Source organism: Anabrus simplex, chromosome 1 (assembly GCF_040414725.1).
Source record: "Anabrus simplex isolate iqAnaSimp1 chromosome 1, ASM4041472v1, whole genome shotgun sequence".
Lineage (NCBI taxonomy): Eukaryota > Metazoa > Arthropoda > Insecta > Orthoptera > Tettigoniidae > Anabrus > Anabrus simplex.
This window is the reverse complement of record NC_090265.1, coordinates 346,990,541-347,011,776: the sequence shown is the minus strand read 5'-3', so window position 1 is coordinate 347,011,776 and position 21,236 is coordinate 346,990,541. Positions and strand designations below refer to the sequence as shown.

The 21,236-nt window shown below is 35.2% G+C and overlaps 1 protein-coding gene across 1 annotated transcript in view; it reads left to right on the top strand.

Moving 5' to 3' along the window:
- Positions 1-21,236, top strand: part of LOC136856778 (regulator of microtubule dynamics protein 2) — a 119,220-nt gene that overhangs the window by 95,509 nt on the left and 2,475 nt on the right. Inside the window, exons 5-6 of the mRNA XM_067134883.2 lie at positions 2,618-2,851; positions 4,263-4,325. Coding sequence (XP_066990984.2) covers positions 2,618-2,851; positions 4,263-4,325 — 297 coding nt within the window. The remainder of the gene's footprint in view (positions 1-2,617; positions 2,852-4,262; positions 4,326-21,236) is intronic.

Sequence of the window (21,236 nt, the reverse complement as noted above, 5' to 3'; positions counted from 1 at the left end):
TGTGATGACAGTAAGATGGTGCCGTGCTGCACTTCTGCCGCCATTGTTCGTGTGTTCTTGGATGAAGTTTTTCCTCAACACTAGATTGGTCGTTGAGGGCCTGTGGAGTGGCCAGCCAGATCACTTGACATGTCCCCACCAGACTTTATCCTTTGGGGTTACCTCAAAGACAAGGTCGTACAAGTTCCTTATGGGGAATCGTACAAGTTGAGCTTCAGTAGAATAACCTTTCCTGAACCTGAACTGCTTCCTATCAAACCAGTTATTAATTCTGCAAGCGTGTCTGATATGAAGGCTATTTTTTAAGTAAGGCCTGTTTGTCAATAGAAACAAAAATAATAATGATGTTGCCACAACTTGTCTATTATGTAATTATTCTATATAGTTACTATGTTTGTTTAAACATTTATCATAGCGTTCCACCAATGTTTGTATCCCCTCACTATAGATCTCTGCCGCCTTCAACTACTGCTTTCATATCTTTGTCGGTGTCGCACCACTGACTGGCAAGGAACTGCTTCAGGTAACGGAACAGATCCGGGCTGTATGGTAGGTGGTCCATTTACTCCCATCCAAAAGATCGGATTAACTCTTGAGTTTGAGCAGCAGAATGAGGTCATGCATTGTCATGCAGCAACAAAACACCAGATGACAATAGGCCACATCACTTATTCTGTACAGCAGGCCAATGAATGTCCACAGCTGACATGTTCTTTGCTGTAGTGAATCGCAGGCCTATTTCACACTTGGTGGGACGCTCATTTATCTGAAACATTTCAACTGCCCATACCGAACAATACGCAATGATGTTACGACTTCAGCTGGTGTTGTCTCATGCCCAAGGCATGCCGGGAAACAGCACACGAGCACATTTCAACAGGCGCACCAACTTAACAAAGCTACAGCCGATTGGACCTTAGTTAAAAAGTAACTCTCATATAATCAGAAAGAATGCTTTCCCAAAGCTTGCATGCAACACATGTCAAACTGACTGGCCCATAATTTCCGGCTTTGCGACTTGGCCATGCGGTTAGGGGCGCACAGCTGTGAGCTTGCGTCCGGGAGATAGTGGGTTCGAACTCCACTGTCAGCAGCCCTGAAGATGGTTTTCCATGGTTTCCCATTTTCATACCAGGCAAATGCTGGGGCTGTACCTTAATTAAGGCCACAGCCGCTTCCTTCCCACTCCTAGCCCTTTCCTGTTCCATCGTCGCCAGAAGACCTATCTGTGTCGGTGTGAGGTAAAGCAAATTGTAAAACAAAGTATATCCCCAGAAATCTTATCAATTCCAGCAGCTTTTCTTGTTTTCAACTTTTGTATTGTAGAATAATGAATGCTGAAGTGCTGAAAAGAGTGTTGAAAGAGAGAAGCATGCTAGCTGAGATTTGGAAAAGAAAATTGTACTAGATATGATCTACTATGTGATTCCTTATTATGAATGGTGATGGATGGAATGAATGTTAAAAGAGAAACAAGGGATTGGAAGGAGGAGATACCAGATATTAGACGACATTAGAAAAGGAAAGCAAGGTTATGCAGAGATAAAGAAAAGGGCACGAAACAGGAGGGTATGGAGGTCATAGCCAAGACTGAACCTGCCAAAAGTCAGAACAGCCTATGATGACAGTGATGATGATGATGATGATATTTAATTGGCCCTTACAGCAAAATTTTGATGAATGACCATTTGGCTGATGTAAAACCATGGTGAACCAAGTTCCAGTTTGAAAGATGATGAGTTAAGGGTTCCACACTGTGTTAGCAGTTGTGTTGCACAAAATGTAAGTGTGTGATATATTAGTAGATGAAAGGAAATTTCATTTTAGCTGAGCCAAATTGGCCATAATTCTGTTCAAGTAGGAAGAATTAATGTACAAAAGAAAATGGCAGGAAATTAAGTGCTCTCTGGTTATTTTACTCATAAAGAAGGTTTAGATGATAACAGCCGATGAGATTTGTGATCTTAAGGGATAGAAGGGTGCCTACCTTCAAGTTCCAGTTCATTTGGATTTTGTTTCTTGTTGGTGCATGTTGATGATGATGGCATTGAACCCCCAGATTCTGATATTGATGTTGTGAATAGTGTGTTCGTTTCAAAAAAGGTAGTAGAATGTAGGAATTCTGTTTATGCTTCTTAACATTTTTTACAGATATAAATATAGTGTTGTCTTAAAGTCATTTTAATAAAAGATTAATTTACACTGTATTATAACAAACTTCTCTCATATCTTACAGAATTATAACTTTTTATCACAAAAAGGAGTTAACAGTCAAGTCACTGAGATCTCAGTCAGCCAAGTGCATGCAACATCTATTAAAAAGTATTATTCATTATTGACTTCTCACTTTTTAGATCAAAACCATTTCTAACACTTGCACATATGAATATATATATATTGGAAAATGTACAGTTAGGAATTTTTCTTTTTTAAATACCAGATATCATGACTGACTTTTTATGTTTCTCTCAAAATTAACTTTGTGGTGTTTAGCTCAATATGGCCTTACACCACTCATTTATTGAGTGATGTTTTGTATTAGGAATCAGATGTGTAAATTTTTCTTCATATTCTGAGTTTGAAATTATATTTCTCATACATGTGTGTGTATTGTAAGGTGGCAATGCTGTCCTGGATGGAGCGCAAGGTGGCAGGAACCCTGTTTGCTGAGCCACCCTCTGCAACACACAAAGAGGCCCTGGAGAATTTTCTGCGTGCAGAGGAACTTAGTCCTGTACCATGGAAAGAGAATGAATTATTCATAGCCAAGTGCTACATTAGTGAAGGTAACTTTGGTGAGGCTATTCACTGGTTGGAACGTGCTGCTAAAGTGATCGTCAATTTACCTCAGGTAAGTGTTTGTGATTCCAGTTATGGGAAGTAGTTCATCTTAGAAGTTAATTCAAAGAATTAAAGGACTTGCAAATTCAAATATCGGGGGTAGAACATTTTAGCAAGACTATTGCCTGTAATAGAACGCAATTAAAAGGGGCAATCTAGGTAACATTCCCATTTGTAGAATGATATATTTTGTGAATTAGTTGCCCTGTGGGTGAGAGGAGAATGCACAAATAGGTAGAAGGTGACTATAAGTCTTGGCCCACTTTCAAGGATTTGACCATCAGCCCTTGGTAGGCAGACACTCTGAATTGTTGACGTGCTGCTTGGTGAAGTAAATTGCCTAAACAATATCTATGACTCATTAGGTGAAAAACAACAGGCACCATAGACTAAAAACAAGGATAGCTTTAGAAATACAAAACAATTTGAAGCATATGAAGAAGTAACCTGTATGTCAACTGAAGTTTCCATTAAACAAGCAGACATTGTAGTCATTGATATGAAATCCAACAAAGGTGTAATTATTGATCCAATAGTCAGATTTGAGCGAGATGAAAAGCAGTCCAAAGATGTGGATACAGAAAAGAAAAGGCACTATGAGCCTTGTTTTTGTGACTTGAGACCCAAGTATAAAATTAATAACTGGGAAGTAATTGGTATGTTGTTTGTGCTTGGAACAAACACAGATTTATCTGTGAATATTTTCAAAATGTTTTGACTCTCTATGAATGTTCTGCAGGAAATGTAAATTGCAATTTTGATAGATTCACTGCAAATTGTGCAAAGTCATCCATATAACTTAAACATGATTTGAGTAAATAGAATCCATCAGGTGGGTTCCCCGAAAATAATGAATATTAGAACAAGTAAAATATTCCAGTGAAAATTAAAGAGATGTATTTTAATTTATTGTCGTTTGTGATTTCCCTAGTATTAGGGCAACTATCCTTAATGGATTTTCTCTCTTTAAACATATCTGGAAGAGGAATACATATCAAACTTTCCTCACAGTAAAAGAAATCAAACTTTGAGGGAGAAATAGAGGCTGTATTCTTAGTTTTACACTAGTTGCTATGCAGAATCCGGACTTTTAGAAAATTTACTTTAATAGTGAATTCGAAAGAAGCCAACAAGTTTCTTCCAAACTATTGGCCACACAATGTGAAGGGTAGGCAAAAGGGAAAATGAAGGGTTGCAAAGGTGAAAGCTGTTTAAGCATAAATTGTTGGATGATTTTGAAGTCCCTTAGAAGGAGCTTGCATATATGGTTATTCATATGAATGGACTGGTGTGTGGAGGTGAAAACATTTAGCAGGATGATACAAAACTATAAATTTAATTTGCCCTCTGAATTTTTCTGATTTAATGTACAAAATTTATATTGTAATTAATACAGTAAATATGTTTTCTTCAATTTTTAGGATGAGTCTGTAGAGAATGAAATTCAAGACTTGTTAACAAAGTATCAGAATGGACATGAAAAGGTAGGTCCCATTATTTTTAAATTCAAACTTTTTTTTGTTTGTTTGTAAGAGCTAATAGATTTATTCAATGAAGACTCAGCATATTGTAGTTGTCGTCATGTCCATCAGCATTTATCCCTCCAAGTGGCAAGGTCTACTATGTGGCTCTACTGTCTCTGTTTAGTTTGCCAGATTGTTATATAATCTAGTCTGGTGATGCAAGCTGACCATTTCAGCATTTCAGTTTCCATTTCGCTTCATCGACATGCTACTTTCATAGTTAGGCTTCATTTGGTGCTATAAGAGTGCAACAGGACGGACTATGGTGAAATTGATCTTCAGTTTGAGATGTCTTTCATTTGGCAATCACAATTGACACCTGCAGTCATTTGCCACTTCATTGAGGCTGCATTAATCCTTTCATTCACATCTTCAATAAATTGGCTATAATTAGTCATTACAGATCCAAGATATTTAAATTCTCGCCATCACCTTCTTAGATTGTCCCAATTTTTTATGGGTTTGACACCATATATTTGATTTTCTTTTTATTCAATCTCAACCCAAATTGTGCCAATTAATCTTTCCATTCTTCGGTTTGGTAATAGGGATTGAATTTGTTTTAAGCGTAGAGAAGAGTATAGGGTATTTTTTGATGTAGGTCTGATGTAACGGTGCCCATCACAAGGATGAGCTGAAGTGGTGTTAGGGCAGAGCCCTAGTGGATGCCAACTGTAATGTCAAAGTTATGAGACACACCTACAGCATCTAGGGCTTATTATGTCACTTCAGTGACATCATTTTGTTCGTTGGATTATTCTACGATACTGTTGTTTGGAATTGATAGCGGGATAAGTCAAGATCTTCTTGAAGTCACTATTTACTGTGTAAAGCATCTGCACCCAACTGACAAGGTTATCTGGGACACCATGTTGTTGAAATGTTAGCCAAATCAGGCCATGTGGCACACAATTACATGCTTTCTCAATGTTCAGGAAAGCAAATTGGAGCAATTTGTTCTTCTCTCACTTTCTCTCAACTCATAGTTGTCCGACATGGATTGGATCTATTGTGCACACATATGCTTTATTCTTGATCATTTTGATGATAATGTTCATTCACTTGTTCAGAATGCATTCAAAGATCTTCATTGTATGGCTTAGAAGTTTGGTCAGATGGCAGTTAGCATACTCAGACTTGCATTCTTTCCCTTTTTAATGTTTTTAATTATATGGATACAGAAATGCTCTGTTGTCAGTATTATCTCTTTAATAATTGGATTGAGCAGCACTATTCTAGCTTGTTGCATCCAATCTTTGCTTAACACGTTCGCGGCCGTTGACGACACACGTGCGTCATGACTCCACTTTCACTCAGTGCCGATGACGACACACGTGCGTCACACTCCGCGCCAAATATTAAAGCTCGTATTCCCGCCAATATGTATGTAAACAAACAGACCTTGTATCTGTGCATTGTTATGGTGTTATTAAACATATGCCCCATCCGGGCATTAGATCAATTGTTAGTTACAATCTCTGTAGCCATTACAAGTCGGCATACGTTTCTGCGATGTCAAGAGAGAATAGTGAAGTTTCAGAACCTTCTTGCCAGAAGAATCCCTGTCTTAGCGGAATAAACAGGCGATTTGGAATTAATTATGATAGTCTGGAAGCTCTCCTGAACGCCAGTGACAATGACAGCATTGATAGTGACAACAGTGATGACAGTGTGAAAACTGCTTGTAGCCACCTGAGTGAGAATCTTAATCACGGATGTGTGTGTCGAGTGTCTACTCCCAATTCTCATATTACAGAAGATGAGGAAGACTAAGTAATATCACATCTCCAAATCTCCCACCAAATAACATGAGCAATATTTCAGGGGTCATTTCCTGGAGTTCAGATTTGTCCTCAATGAAAAAAATAAACTTTATTGGTCGGCCAGGAATGAAGGTTCCACTGCCAAGTGATGTGAAACCTGCTGATTATTTTCGCTTGCTTGCAGATGACAACTTGCTGAATAACATTGTAACTGAATGTAACGCATTTGCAGAAGAGTTATTTTTGTGAGGAAATGTCACTGTCTTGACTAGTTACATTGTACAGCTTATGGAGTAGGCCTAATGTAAGTATACATTGTTCACACAGTAATAATAAGATTCTACTGCACAGTATCTTTGTATGAAATGTTCAAAAACTTATTTTTCTGTTGTAAATAAGTTCTACATTCGAACAAAACATTACTTTCCTCGTTTCACTTCATTACCAGTCGTGATGCACATGCTGCGTCAAATGGCACCGAAGGCGAAAAACTCATCGGTAGTGCCGCTGACGCAGCGTGTGCGTCATGGCTTGTATGCACATAAATAATTGAAATAATTGAAATAATAATCTAAAATGCATAAGGACACAGAAATGAAGTCCTTTAAGCAAAAAAAAGTATTACGGTACCACGGTAATGGTTGCCGATATCCGAGCGGCCGCGAACGTGTTAATTTGCTTCAAAACAGCCTTCAATTCAGTGACATCTGTTTATTTGATGGGTTGTTCCATGATACTGGTGTTTAGAATTGGTAGGGGGATTGGTCAGGGTCTTCTTGAAGTAACTTGATTACATTCTCTTGCTTCTTACTGTGTTGTCTTCCATTTTGGAATGTATTTTGTTGCCAAATATCTCATATAACCACTACTTATTGTGTACTGCATCTTTTAGTCATCATTCCAAAACCACGTATCTTTGTCAACCTCGCTTCATTATTCCAAGAATAGCATGTGCAATTTCATGAGCGGCCTCTTTCAAATTCATCCAGCTTTCTTTGACTGTAGTGGTGGGTTACAGTGTTATTCGTGCTGTGAGGTCAGTTTCCTTCCCTTTGCACTACCTGCTGGTTTTGTTTGTACAATGAGTTCGGTTTATGGGAGCTTGATGTGTAACTTGTAGTTAATTGGTCGATATTAAATTGCAGCTATTTCGTATGGTACAACTTTTGTTTTCTAGCAGGTCTTTGAGGTCTTTGCAATGTGGTAATTAAATGTGAATTACACTTTTTGAACCGCTTGTGATGATTTATTTTGTGGTATCTGGTTTGGTGTATACATGTTAATCCGATGAGTGCTACACCTGCCTATAGACGGGCTGGCGCGGCCATTCCACCACTGCTATGCTCACCTATAGATGGTGCGCGAGAACTTAAATTTTTTCTGTTTCCTGGTTCACTCTTGAGTTACAAGTAATACATCTCATTGTAGACTATATTGGACATCAGATTATAAACATTAAAATAAGAAACAATAATTTACACCACCTTTCCAATACTTATCTTTCCTTATATTTAGGATATAAACACTACAACTGGTGTTGTTAGTTGGGACATGTTTCACATAACTGTCCTAAGCATTATCAGCCAAAATAAATCTTAGCCTAAAGTTAGGTCAGGGCCCTGAACCTAGTGGCCTTAAAGTATATGGTACCCTAAGATTTGCATTTACATTATAGAAAATCAATAGCCTTAAAACTAGCGTGAAAACTTCTAACAATGTTCGATTTGGCTAAGAGAAAAAACACACAATCGTGTTGACAGAGGTTAAAACATCAAAGTATAATATAGAGCTGGTAGTGGAGTAATTAAAATCATATAGGATATCATATTGCTATCATTTTTGTATATAAACATTCTCATTGACACTTTCTCTCAAAGCATTGATATTTTGTCAATATATGAATTTTTCATCTAAACAGTGTTATGTGGCTGAAGATGTTAATAATATACGAAACATGTACCACTTTTAACCAACAAGTTGCCTTAAGCAACTAATGTTTCGACAAGGTGGAAAATAAAAAATACTTAGTTGTGAAGCTGGTTGCTTTCGCCGCAATGTTATTTCGGATCAAAGAATCTTTCAGTTATGAACTACAGCAGAAAGTGACAATGAAGATGATGATTTAATGAATTGTTAAGTTATTTTGAAAGTGAAAGCGATACAGGGAGTGCTGAAAATATTGTAAGTGAGAAAGAAACAGAGCCTCCTTCTAAACGAAAGAAGAAAGACACGGAGAGTATAAAAGCTATTTCATCATTATTTTTGTAGCGGGCGGATGACTTTTCTCCACCAGACAGTAACAGGATATATTTAGGAGTGACAGTAACAGACTCTGGGAGCCAAGTAGTGTTTGATGACAACCCCAAAATCATGGATTTAAAAAAAAAAATCCCAGTGGAGTTGGTTCAGCTGGTTGTTCATGAAACAAATCAATATCACAAACAACTGGTAGAAAACATTGAGCTGTCACCACATTCCAGGTTTAGAAAGTGGAGTGATGTAACAGTGGATCAAATGTACACTTTCCATGGAGTGTGTATGCTGATGGGAGGAAACAGTAGGAACAGTATATTTGAACATTGGTCATCTGATAGGTTGCTCTACTCGCCAATTTATTCAGAATTGATGCCAAGGGACACATTCCGAATGATTCTCTACACATGTCTAACAACAATGTTCAGCCTCCTGGGGATCGACTCTTCAAAATTAGAGGGGTAGTGAGCTCTATAAGAAAATTATTCAGAAAATCTTTGAAGCCATTCACCAACCTGTGTATTGATGAATCTCTAGTGTTGTTCAAAGGGAGGTTATCCTTCAAACTGTATATTCCATCCAAGCACCACAGGTTTGGTGTCAAACTTTTTGTTTTGTGTGATGTGGATACTGGGTATAATTTAGATTTTGTTGTATACATGGATGCTGATACAGATATCTGCACTAATGAACTACTAGGAGCGTCATGAAGTGTTGTTACCACATTACTTGAATCTTTCCTTGACATAGACAATTGGTATACTAGCCCACTGTTAGACAACCATGTTGTGTGGAGAAAGACTAATGTTTGCAGTACTGTTCGGAAGAACCGAAAGGGGATGCTGGTGTTTGTAAAGGCATTACAGAAAGGGGACATAGAATCGCATCACACTGACAATATGATGGCATTGTGATGGAAGGTTAAAAGGGAAATTTACATGCTTTCATCCTTCCACCACAATAAAATGGTAGCAGCTGAGAAAGCTGACCACTGAACAGGGGAAACAGTGAAGAAACCAGCTACAGTTGTAGACTGTAATAAGGGTATGGGTGGGATTGATAAGACAGACATGATGCTTTCATACATTGAATGTATAAGGAAAACCACCAGGTGGTACAAAAAAAAATTGTTTTTCCATATCATAGATCTGTGTCTTCTGAATGCATTTGCTCTGTACCAACTTCAAACTGGTAGTCATATGTCCTTGGCGAAGTTCTAATTGAAAGTTATCCAAGAGCTGACTGAAAACCACCGCATACCTGGTAAACCACACAAAGGAGGTCGACCGTCCCTAGAGGAAAACCCATTGCGCCTTACAGGGCGTCATTTCTGTAATGAGGTTCCCCCCACCTCCTCTGGTAAACCAGGTAAGAAGATCTGCCATGTATGTGCTCACTCCACCCAGCAGCCTGTGAAGCGGAGAGAAAGCTGCTATTGGTGCTGATTGTGCGATAAAGGGCTATGCCTTGTGCCATGTTTTGAAGTGTTTCACACAAAGAAAACCTTCTAAAAGTATCAAATGTTGAACAGACTGCTCATACTGTGAAACTTGTACCTGAGAAATATTTACAATACTGTATATGGTAATTATAATGTCCTTATATATTTAGCAGTTGTCATGTCCATGAATACCACAAGTTGAGAGTGTACATTGAATTTGTTAAAATATCAACTTGTAATGAGTTACGTTAGTTGCCCACAAATTTGAGGAAATAATTTTATTTCGGGCTTTTTATTTTGTATCAAGATCATGTACGCATGGGCACAAAAAGTGTAATGTTGTTTTCTTTCAGAATAATATTGAGCGTAAGTGTAGGATTTTCCATTTGCATTTCAATGTATAAAGAACCAACTTCTATAAACGTTTTAAGCTAATCATCCCACTCATCATCATCATCATCATTATTTCCCTTACCCAGCTGTAGCCGGGTAGGGGCAAATATGGTTCCTCTCCACTTTCTTCGGTCTTTCCAGCACTACTCCTCCAACACCGTGTCCCATTCCAGGTTTCTTTCCATAATACTGCGTTGGATTATCCTTCTATCTCAATCGTGGTTGTACACAGCCTCTCCTTCCTTGCATTTGCATTTCTATCACCTTTTTTTTTTGGCATTCTTTCGTCACTCATTCACTTTATGTGCCCAAACCATCTTAGTCGGCTCTTCTCTATTCTATCATTCATTTTTTCCACTCCAATTTCTTCCCGAATTTTCTCATTCCTTATTTTGTCTCTTCTACTCTTCTGTATCACACTCCTCAAGAACTTCATTTCGGCTGCCTCTGTTCGACTCATCCTTCTTTGTCATTGTCCAAGTTTCTGCTCCGTAAGTTGTTATGGGTACGCAATACATCTTGAACGTAGTTTCCTTTGCTTTCATTGGCACATCTTTGTCCTATAACATGTTTCTTACAGTGTGGTAGAAACAGCTTCCAGCTTAAATCCTCTTACTAATTTCAGCATCCAGTCGAGCATTCTCCCTTAATTCACTCCCCAGATATTTGAACGTCTCCACTATTTTCAGGGGCTTGTCTGCAAGTCTGATCTGACTTTTTCCTTCTTTCTTTCTTGTAGTCATAACAAGAGTTTTACTCTTTTGTAGCCTACACTTATTTTCAATCCACATTCTTTGATTTTCCCATTCACCACATCCAACTGTACTTGTCTTGATTGATAAATTTAATTTTTATTCCGTATTGATAGTCACCATAAGTCATAAATGAAAGAAAAGTTCCACCTAATCAATACTATTTTATTGTCACATGTAGGACCGGTTTCGACCTCTCAAAAGGTCATCCTCAGCTACACTAGAATTGCATTTACATATTATGCCTCCTATTGAGAGCTAATGACATACTCCAGAATTCAACGATTTTAAAGTGGTTATACCCATGCTGAGAATTCAGTATTATACAATTACAAAAATTAATTGCTCTTATTACACTCAATGTACATATGTAAGAATCTAATATGAGTTCGTCTTTTCTTTAGTGTGATGAGTATGTCGGAGTATTTTTAAACATAGGCATTTGCCTGGTCAGTTTAATTGATCTCTAATCTTGTGAATATTTAGTCCTGTATGAAATGAACTTAGTTGAACAATTGGAAATAATCAGTATTATAGCCGTTTTAACCATAATTTACACTAAATGTAGAAATATACATGTTGATAGTTCAATAAAACAAATGACTAGCCAAAATAAAACAGTAGTAAATATAATTTAACGTGCTTGACTGCACTGTTGATTGTCTAATGCGGCAGGTAATAGTGGTTCTTGCGTTGTACAGTTCGTGTTATATTAGAATAATAAGAAGTTAGCACATAAACAAACACTTAAACACATTAAAACAATAAAAGTCACAATAAAAATTAGTGGACATGGTTTAACTTAATTGCACTGTTGACTGTCTAAAGCTGCAGATAATAGTAGTTCTTGCGTTGTTGCAGTGCGTATTATGTTAGAATTATGTGAAATAGCTCATAAGCAAAACTCTTAAACACATTAAAACATTAAAATCACTGTAATGTGCGTTGGATGTAAACTTCAGTTGACAGTCCAAATTAATAAGAGACAGACACCTTCTATGTTGTTTGCAAGTTTTAAGCTTAAAATATTGTAATCATTGCCAAATGTATGAATATTACTCAACCACTTTCAATTTAGTATTTTGTAACCTTTAATAATTTGTTTGTTTGACGTTGATTAATGTTCTAGAAATTTGTTCACTTTTTGAATCCAAGGTCGTTAATGGTGGCTCTTTCCTTTCTTATGATGGTGAATATCTGTAAGTCAAAATGATTGAATTAGAAATTCTGATTGAAATAAAAGTTGTATACTAGTGTGAGTTCTATGAAAATTTACTTACTGCTGTGGGGTGGTTGAGATGTTTGCTGTTTGGCTGTCTGTCGCGTATTGTACCTTGTACTTCTGATAATGTTGTCGGCTGTTGTGGAGGGGTTGGAGGGGTGTGTGGGGGAAGCTTTACTGTGTGTATGGGTGGAGCCGGGCGTGTCCGCTGTCTGCGCTATGGCTTGTGTATAACGCTGTTTGTTAACTAATTTGATGTAATCATTCTTTACAATTGGGATAATTTTATTAAATAAAATGTTGGTTTTCTCAGTTAGTTCGTTGATATTATAATTGGGATTTGTATATTGATTAAATGTTTTGTATAACTCCTCGTATATATTAAGCAAAGGGCCTTTCGGATTTGTAAAATTATGTTTGTAATCATGCATGTGCTGTCCTATTGCAGAGAAATGATTATGCTTAATAGCGTTGACATGTTCATTATACCTTATTGCAAAATTTCTTCCAGTACGCCCTATGTAACTTGTTAGGCAGTTGTTACATTTAATTCGATATACTCCTGATTGAAAATATTTGTTGTTATTGTTAACTGATTTGGTATTATGTATAATATGCCTGCTGTTATGTGTAGTTCTGAAAACTATTTTAAGATTATGCTTCTTAAAGACATTAGACAGAGAATATATGCACATGTTATTAAAAGTGAAAGTAGGTTCGAATCCCACTATCGGCAGCCCTGAAAATGGTTTTCCGTGGTTTCCCATTTTCACACCAGGCAAATGCTGGGGCTGTACCTTAATTAAGGCCACGGCCGCTTCCTTCCAACTCCTAGGCCTTTCCTATCCCATCGTCGCCATAAGACCTATCTGTGTCGGTGCGACGTAAAGCCCCTAGCAAAAAAAAAAAAAAGAAGTGAAAGTTGCAAAATCTTTTCAAGGTTTATCTGGTTTCAGCAGTGTAGTTTTGGGACGGGATTCGATCTTACGAATAATGGAATTTATCATCTCTTTTTTATAACAATTTTTTCTGGCTATTTCATGAATTAATTGTAACTCTTCGTTGAGGTCTGTTTTTGATAAAGGTAAATTAAAGGCTCTGTAAATCATGCTTTGGTATGCTGCTTTCTTATGGGAGTCAGGATGAACGGAGTCCGTCTTTATAGTATTTATTTATTTATGTAGGTATTTATTTATTTATTTATTTATTTATTTATTTATTTATTTATTTATTTATTTATTTATTTATTTATTTATTTATTTATTTATTTATTTATTTATTTATTTATTTATTTATTTATTTATTTATTTATTTATTTATTTATTTATTTATTTATTTATTTATTTATTTATTTATTTATTTATTTATTTATTTATTTATTTATTTATTTATTTATTTATTTATTTATTTATTTATTTATTTATTTATTTATTTATTTATTTATTTATTTATTTATTTATTTATTTATTTATTTATTTATTTATTTATTTATTTATTTATTTATTTATTTATTTATTTATTTATTTATTTATTTATTTATTTATTTATTTATTTATTTATTTATTTATTTATTTATTTATTTATTTATTTATTTATTTATTTATTTATTTATTTATTTATTTATTTATTTATTTATTTATTTATTTATTTATTTATTTATTTATTTATTTATTTATTTATTTATTTATTTATTTATTTATTTATTTATTTATTTATTTATTTATTTATTTATTTATTTATTTATTTATTTATTTATTTATTTATTTAAATAATTTATTTATTTATTTATTTATTTATTTATTTATTTATTTATTTATTTATTTATTTATTTATTTATTTATTTATTTATTTATTTATTTATTTATTTATTTATTTATTTATTTATTTATTTATTTATTTATTTATTTATTTATTTATTTATTTATTTATTTATTTATTTATTTATTTATTTATTTATTTATTTATTTATTTATTTATTTATTTATTTATTTATTTATTTATTTATTTATTTATTTATTTATTTATTTATTTATTTATTTATTTATTTATTTATTTATTTATTTATTTATTTATTTATTTATTTATTTATTTATTTATTTATTTATTTATTTATTTATTTATTTATTTATTTATTTATTTATTTATTTATTTATTTATTTATTTATTTATTTATTTATTTATTATAAAGACGGACTCCGTTCATCCTGACTCCCATAAGAAAGCAGCATACCAGAGCATGATTTACAGAGCCTTTAATTTACCTTTATCAAAAACAGACCTCAACGAAGAGTTACAATTAATTCATGAAATAGCCAGAAAAAATTGTTATAAAAAAGAGATGATAAATTCCATTATTCGTAAGATCGAATCCCGTCCCAAAACTACACTGCTGAAACCAGATAAACCTAGAAAAGATTTCGCAACTTTCACTTTTAATAACACGTGCATATATTCTCTATCTAATGTCTTTAAGAAGCATAATCTTAAAATAGCTTTCAGAACTACACATAACATCAGGCATATTACACATAATACCAAATCAGTTAACAATAACAACAAATATTTTCAATCAGGAGTATATCGAATTAGATGTAACAATTGCCTAACTAGTTACATAGGGCGTACTGGAAGAAATTTTGCAATAAGGTATAATGAACATGTCAACGCTATTAAGCATAATCATTTCTCTGCAATAAGACAGCACATGCACGATTATAAACATAATTTTACGGACATAGATAATGATTTGAAAATATTAAATACAAATCCGAAAGGCCCTTTGCTTAATATATATGAGGAGTTATACATAACATTTAATCAATATACAAATCCCAATTATAATATCAATGAACTAACTGAGGAAACCAACATTTTATTTAATAAAATTATCCCAATTGTAAAGAATGATTACATCAAATTAGTTAACAAACAGCGTCATACGCAAGCAATAGCGCAGACAGCGGACACGCCCAGCCCCACCCATACACACAGCAAGGCTTCCCCCACACACCTCTCCAACCCCTCCACAACAGCCGACAACATTATCAGAAGTACAAGGTACAATACGCGACAGACAGCCAAACAGCAAACATCTCAACCACCCCACAGCAGTAAGTAAATTTTCATAGAACTCACACTAGTATACAACTTTTATTTCAATCAGAATTTCTAATTCAATCATTTCGACTTACAGATATTCACCATCATAAGAAAGGAAAGAGCCACCATTAACGACCTTGGATTCAAAAAGTGAACAAATTTCTAGAACATTAATCAACGTCAAACAAACAAATTATTAAAGGTTACAAAATACTAAATTGAAAGTGGTTGAGTAATATTCATACATTTGGCAATGATTACAATATTTTAAGCTTAAAACTTGCAAACAACATAGAAGGTGTCTGTCTCTTATTAATTTGGACTGTCAACTGAAGTTTACATCCAACGCACATTACAGTGATTTTAATGTTTTAATGTGTTTAAGAGTTTTGCTTATGAGCTATTTCACATAATTCTAACATAATACGCACTGCAACAACGCAAGAACTACTATTATCTGCAGCTTTAGACAGTCAACAGTGCAATTAAGTTAAACCATGTCCACTAATTTTTATTGTGACTTTTATTGTTTTAATATGTTTAAGTGTTTGTTTATGTGCTAACTTCTTATTATTCTAATATAACACGAACTGTACAACGCAAGAACCACTATTACCTGCCGCATTAGACAATCAACAGTGCAGTCAAGCACGTTAAATTATATTTACTACTGTTTTATTTTGGCTAGTCATTTGTTTTATTGAACTATCAACATGTATATTTCTACATTTAGTGTAAATTATGGTTAAAACGGCTATAATACTGATTATTTCCAATTGTTCAACTAAGTTCATTTCATACAGGACTAAATATTCACAAGATTAGAGATCAATTAAACTGACTAGGCAAATGCCTATGTTTAAAAATACTCCGACATACTCATCACACTAAAGAAGAGACGAACTCATATTAGATTCTTACATATGTACATTGAGTGTAATAAGAGCAATTAATTTTTGTAATTGTATAATATTGAATTCTCAGCATGGGTATAACCACTTTAAAATCGTTGAATTCTAGAGTATGTCATTAGCTCTCAATAGGAGGCATAATATGTAAATGCAATTCTAGTGTAGCTGAGGATGACCTTTTGAGAGGTCGAAACTGGTCCTACATGTGACAAAAAAGTAATATTGATTAGGTGGAACTTTTCTTTCATTTATGACAACTGTACTTGAACGATCATGTCCTCTTCTCCCAAATTACAATTTATCTGCAAATAACATGGTGTTCATTTATTTCCTCCAGATGCTGCTTTTGCTGTTCTCATGTCATCCATTACTATTGTAAACAGGATTGGTGATAGAACACTTCCCTGTCTCAGCCCACTAGTGATTTTAAACCAACTTGTGTTTGCACGCAACTACAACATTCCTTGTACATTGCCATGATCATTTTTATTAATCCCTGTCCAATTCTTTTTTGCACCAGACTGTCCCAAACTTTAGTCCTGGGGACACTGTCATATGCCTTTTCAATGTCAATGGATGTCATCACTATATCATTCCCGTCCTCCCGTTGCTTTACCATTAGCGAGATGAAGATGGCAGAAGCGGCAAACCCGCAGCGTCTGTACTCCAGAGGAGCGGCTACAAAAGGCGTCTGCCTCCATGTTAGGGGCGGCCTAATTTTGAACCCGGCAGTAGGTATAAAATGGCTTTGGGTGTGGCAAGCCCATCGTAACAATAGCCTATATGGACAAAGCAGATACGATGCCTCGGAATCATCCCACTGCTAAGTTAAATATTGAGGCTTCTACAATTTTTTTTTCATCCGAATAAAAAACTCAGCATTGAGGTACCAAGCAGTTAACTGGCAACTCAGCACTTGAAAGGTTAATTTAGAGAACTCGTCTTGAAATACACTTGTCAAGAATTACTCAGTGTCCTTTAGAATATGATACATAGTATTAGATCAGATAGTATGTGTTAGATTATCATCAGTATCACACAAAAAGTAAAATGTCATGGGAAGGAACAATTAAATGATAAATCAGGTCATGTATAGAAAGGTAGGAACATGAAAAAGAAGACATAATAGGATAAACACAATGGCAGATAGGTGTGGGAAGAGGGAGCAACAGAAAGAGGGGACAAGCACAAGCTCCTGCATCATCTGTGTTAGGGAATTGCTTTTCATCTTTTGTGATGTGTGGTATTTAACAGTTGAATTCTATAAGTTACCTCTTTGTATATCCCTTCTGCATTATTCTGTCCAAGCTAGGCTGAGTAGCTCAGCTGGACTTCTGAGGTTTGATCCTGGCTCAGTCTGATTGTATGTGAAGGTGCTCAGATATGCCAGCCTCATGTCGGTATATACTACCTAGTCAAAAGTATCTGGACACTCCCCTATGTAATGTGGAAGTGAAGCCTACATATCATAAGAGGCAGACCCGCTAGTATAAAAGGTGTATATTGTGTGGTCAGTAGAGAATGGGTCGGCCAGGAGAGCTCAGTAACTTTGAATGTGGTCTAGTCATTGAATGTCACCTGAGTAATAAATCTATCAGGGATTTTTCAACCCTTCTATAGCTGCTTAAGTCAACTGTTGGTAATGTGATTGAGAAATGGAAACGTGAAGGAACAACCACGGGTAAACCAAGACCAGACAGACCTCATATGATGACGGATACCCTGTAGCAATCCGATAGAAGGGTTTGGGTTTGGCAGATTCCTGGGGAACTTTACGTACAATCCTCTATAATGCCAACAGTGATCTACAGAGGAGGTGGTGTTATGGTATAGGGATATTTTTTGTGGTTATTGTGTGGTCCCCTTGTTGCACTTAAGAAAACTCTAAATGCGGAAGGATATGAACACATTTTAAATCATTGTGTACTGTGTACGATAGAGGACCCGTTTGGAGATTGATTGTATCAGCATGACGATGTTCCCTGTCATAAAGTTGCATCTGTGAGGCATTGGTTTGTGGACATTAACATTTTTGAAATGGACTGGCCTGCCCAGAATTCTGACCCAAACCCAATGGAGCCCCTTTGGGATGAGTTAGAATGTCGACTTCACTTCAGACCCCAGCGTTCAACATCACTACCCTCTCTGGTTTGAGTTGTTGAGGAAGAATGGTTTGCCATTCCTCCACAGACATTCAGACACCTCATTGAAAGTGTCCCCTGTAGAGTTAAAGCCGCCATAAAGGTGAAGGTTGGACCCACACCCTATTTTAATGTCCAAGATTAGGGAACATGACACGGGTGAAGTCTAAATGCAATTTCAGATAGGTATCTGGATACTTTTGATCAGGTAGTATATATATACTGGCATGTAAAAACTCCTGCAGAACAAAATTGTGGCACCTTGGGATCTTGAAAAATCATAAAAGCAGTTAGTGGGATGTAAAACTATAACATTAAAAAAAATATTTTTCTGTCCAATTACTTTTCTTTCCATTCCGGCTGTATTGACCTCTCCATGGCAAAGACTACTCAGTTTGATTTGGGCAGTTTTTATTTTAATGCAAACTAGGCACTCCCATGACCATGTGGATGAATAGAATATTCATATGTTACGTTTTTGGTGTCAGAAGCAATTTAATTTGTAAAATGTCTGGAGAAAGTTATTTAGAACAGGCAATATAAACTTGCATGCACACATTTTTACATATTTTCTGGCTGATACTTGGCAAATCAAGAGTTTGGTATAGTCTTCACTATGTAGTTGACAAGACATAAAATGCACTTTGAAAAGTGATCCATGGATTATGTAACCTCTACTCGTTACACACAAACACAGATGAACAAGATAATAATAATAATAATAATAATAATAATAATAATAATAATAATAATAATAATAATAATAATAATAATTAAGGCAGACTAAGAATGTGTAGACACAATCAAAAATATCGAAAACAAACGCACGTTTTGCGCAAGAAAACAACAGTAACGATCAGGTTGAGCAACATGACGACTAAGGAAAGGAGGTGGAAAGCAGCTAGGACCGGACCATACTCAGGCGGTGAAAGGTATTGGCAGTGCTGATGAAGCGAAATCAATGGTGATTCAAATTAAATACAATTTAATTAATAATTGTGATGGAAATATCATAATTTGCAAAGGTGACCAAAATTATTTAAAAAATTTATCTTAGTACAGAGCCCTTTTAGGAGGCAGCCTCCTCAAAAACTCTTCTGAAAAAAGGTGCTCGTTCTAAAAGGGAATATCCTAAGATGAAGCGGATCTATGAGAGACAGCTCCAAGCGGGAAAATTTACTATTTACATTTACAACCAAAAAAGGAATTGAACAGTTTACATTTTAACACAATTTAAGAAAACAAAAGGAAAAGGGAACTGCCTCTTAACAAATATGATATGACTCGCCGCAAACGCTAAGTCATTTTAATTTAAATTTTGGCGACTGAGAGAAAAGCGGGTAAGCTCCGGCTTATGGGGAGGTCAAGAGACCCGTCACCTGGTGAAGGTAACCTCTCCCTTCGATGGTCAAACAATCAAGACGGCTTGGATGCGCTCAGCTCTCGCCAAGAGTGCCGCTGCCGGAAATGGTGAAATCGTGAAACAACCAACGAGCGCCCCGCACTTCTTGCGTTCGCCAATTACAAATAGTCTTATTATGGCCAATGAGGGCCCAGAAAAAAAAAATGCATATAAAATACCTCGTGTAGCATCGAGAAATTTCCAAACTGATGCAAACTGATGCAACTGGAAATTCCTCGAAGCATCCTACCCGATCTGGCAGTCGAGTATGTCTCTTGGTCATTCTAGCCACCCATTATTCTGAGCATGACATTCTCCAAGTCCAAATAAATATTTTACAGTCACTACAGATTATTTTACTCCACATTCACAATGTGTTGATTTTTGCAGTGACTCCACTTCTCCATGTTTAGTTTTGATCTGCCAATTCTTGAAATTCATCAAACACTAACAAACTAGTATTCTAATTTGGCATTTATTTATTTATTTATTTATTTATTTATTTATTTATTTATTTATTTATTTATTTATTTATTTATTTATTTATTTATTGATTTATTTATTTGTTTGTTTGTTTGTTTGTTTGTTTGTTTGTTTTTATTTATTTATTTGAGCACTTAAATCAATCCATGTACACTACGGTCTTCACAATATTAGTTGTAATGTTTTCTCATTGTATTTATTAGATCAGAAAAATACTTTGATAGATATTTTTTTAAAGACAGAAGTGAATTATGCTGTCTACATAATTTTATTTTTGTTCTTCGTATTCATGTTGTAACATTAATTATTATTCTATTAGTGAAAAGTACTAGTTTCTAAACTACCGGTATTCATTCTTTCTCTCTCTCTCTCTCTTCATCTGTTCAGTCGAGTATGACTCTTGGTCATCCTAGCCACCCATCATTCTGAGCATGATATCCTTTTCCAGCGAGGTGCTTCTCATTATGGGACCAAAGTAAGATAGCTCACTATATTCCCTTCCAAGGAGAATTTTGGCTTTACCTGGTCCAAGATTTTTCTTATTACTAATTCTGGCTGTTCACAGTATTCTCAGCAGGCATCGCCAACACCATAACTCAAATGCATTGTCCTTCACTGTCAGCTTCTTCAGGGACTGTATTTTGTAGCTATAGGTATAGGGTAGTGGTTTTCAACCTTTTTGAACCCATGGCTTCCCTGACCAACAGCATTCTTTCTGCAGCTTCCCTGTGGGACACCCAGTAAGAACTATCGATATTTTGACATTAACTCCAAGAATCTGTGAAGAAATGTACTAACCAACATACGAGGAAAAACTTGTACACACAGAGTGAATGCAGTATCAAAAAAAATAACCAGATCAGATAATGCTCTTCTCTAAAACAAAAATGAAAATAAAATTATATTTTAAAAAAATATTGTAATTAAAGTACATTTCACCTCAGAAGAAACTTGAGTTTGCTTGCTTGCTTGCTTGCTTGCTTGCTTGCTTGCTTGCTTGCTTGTTTCACAG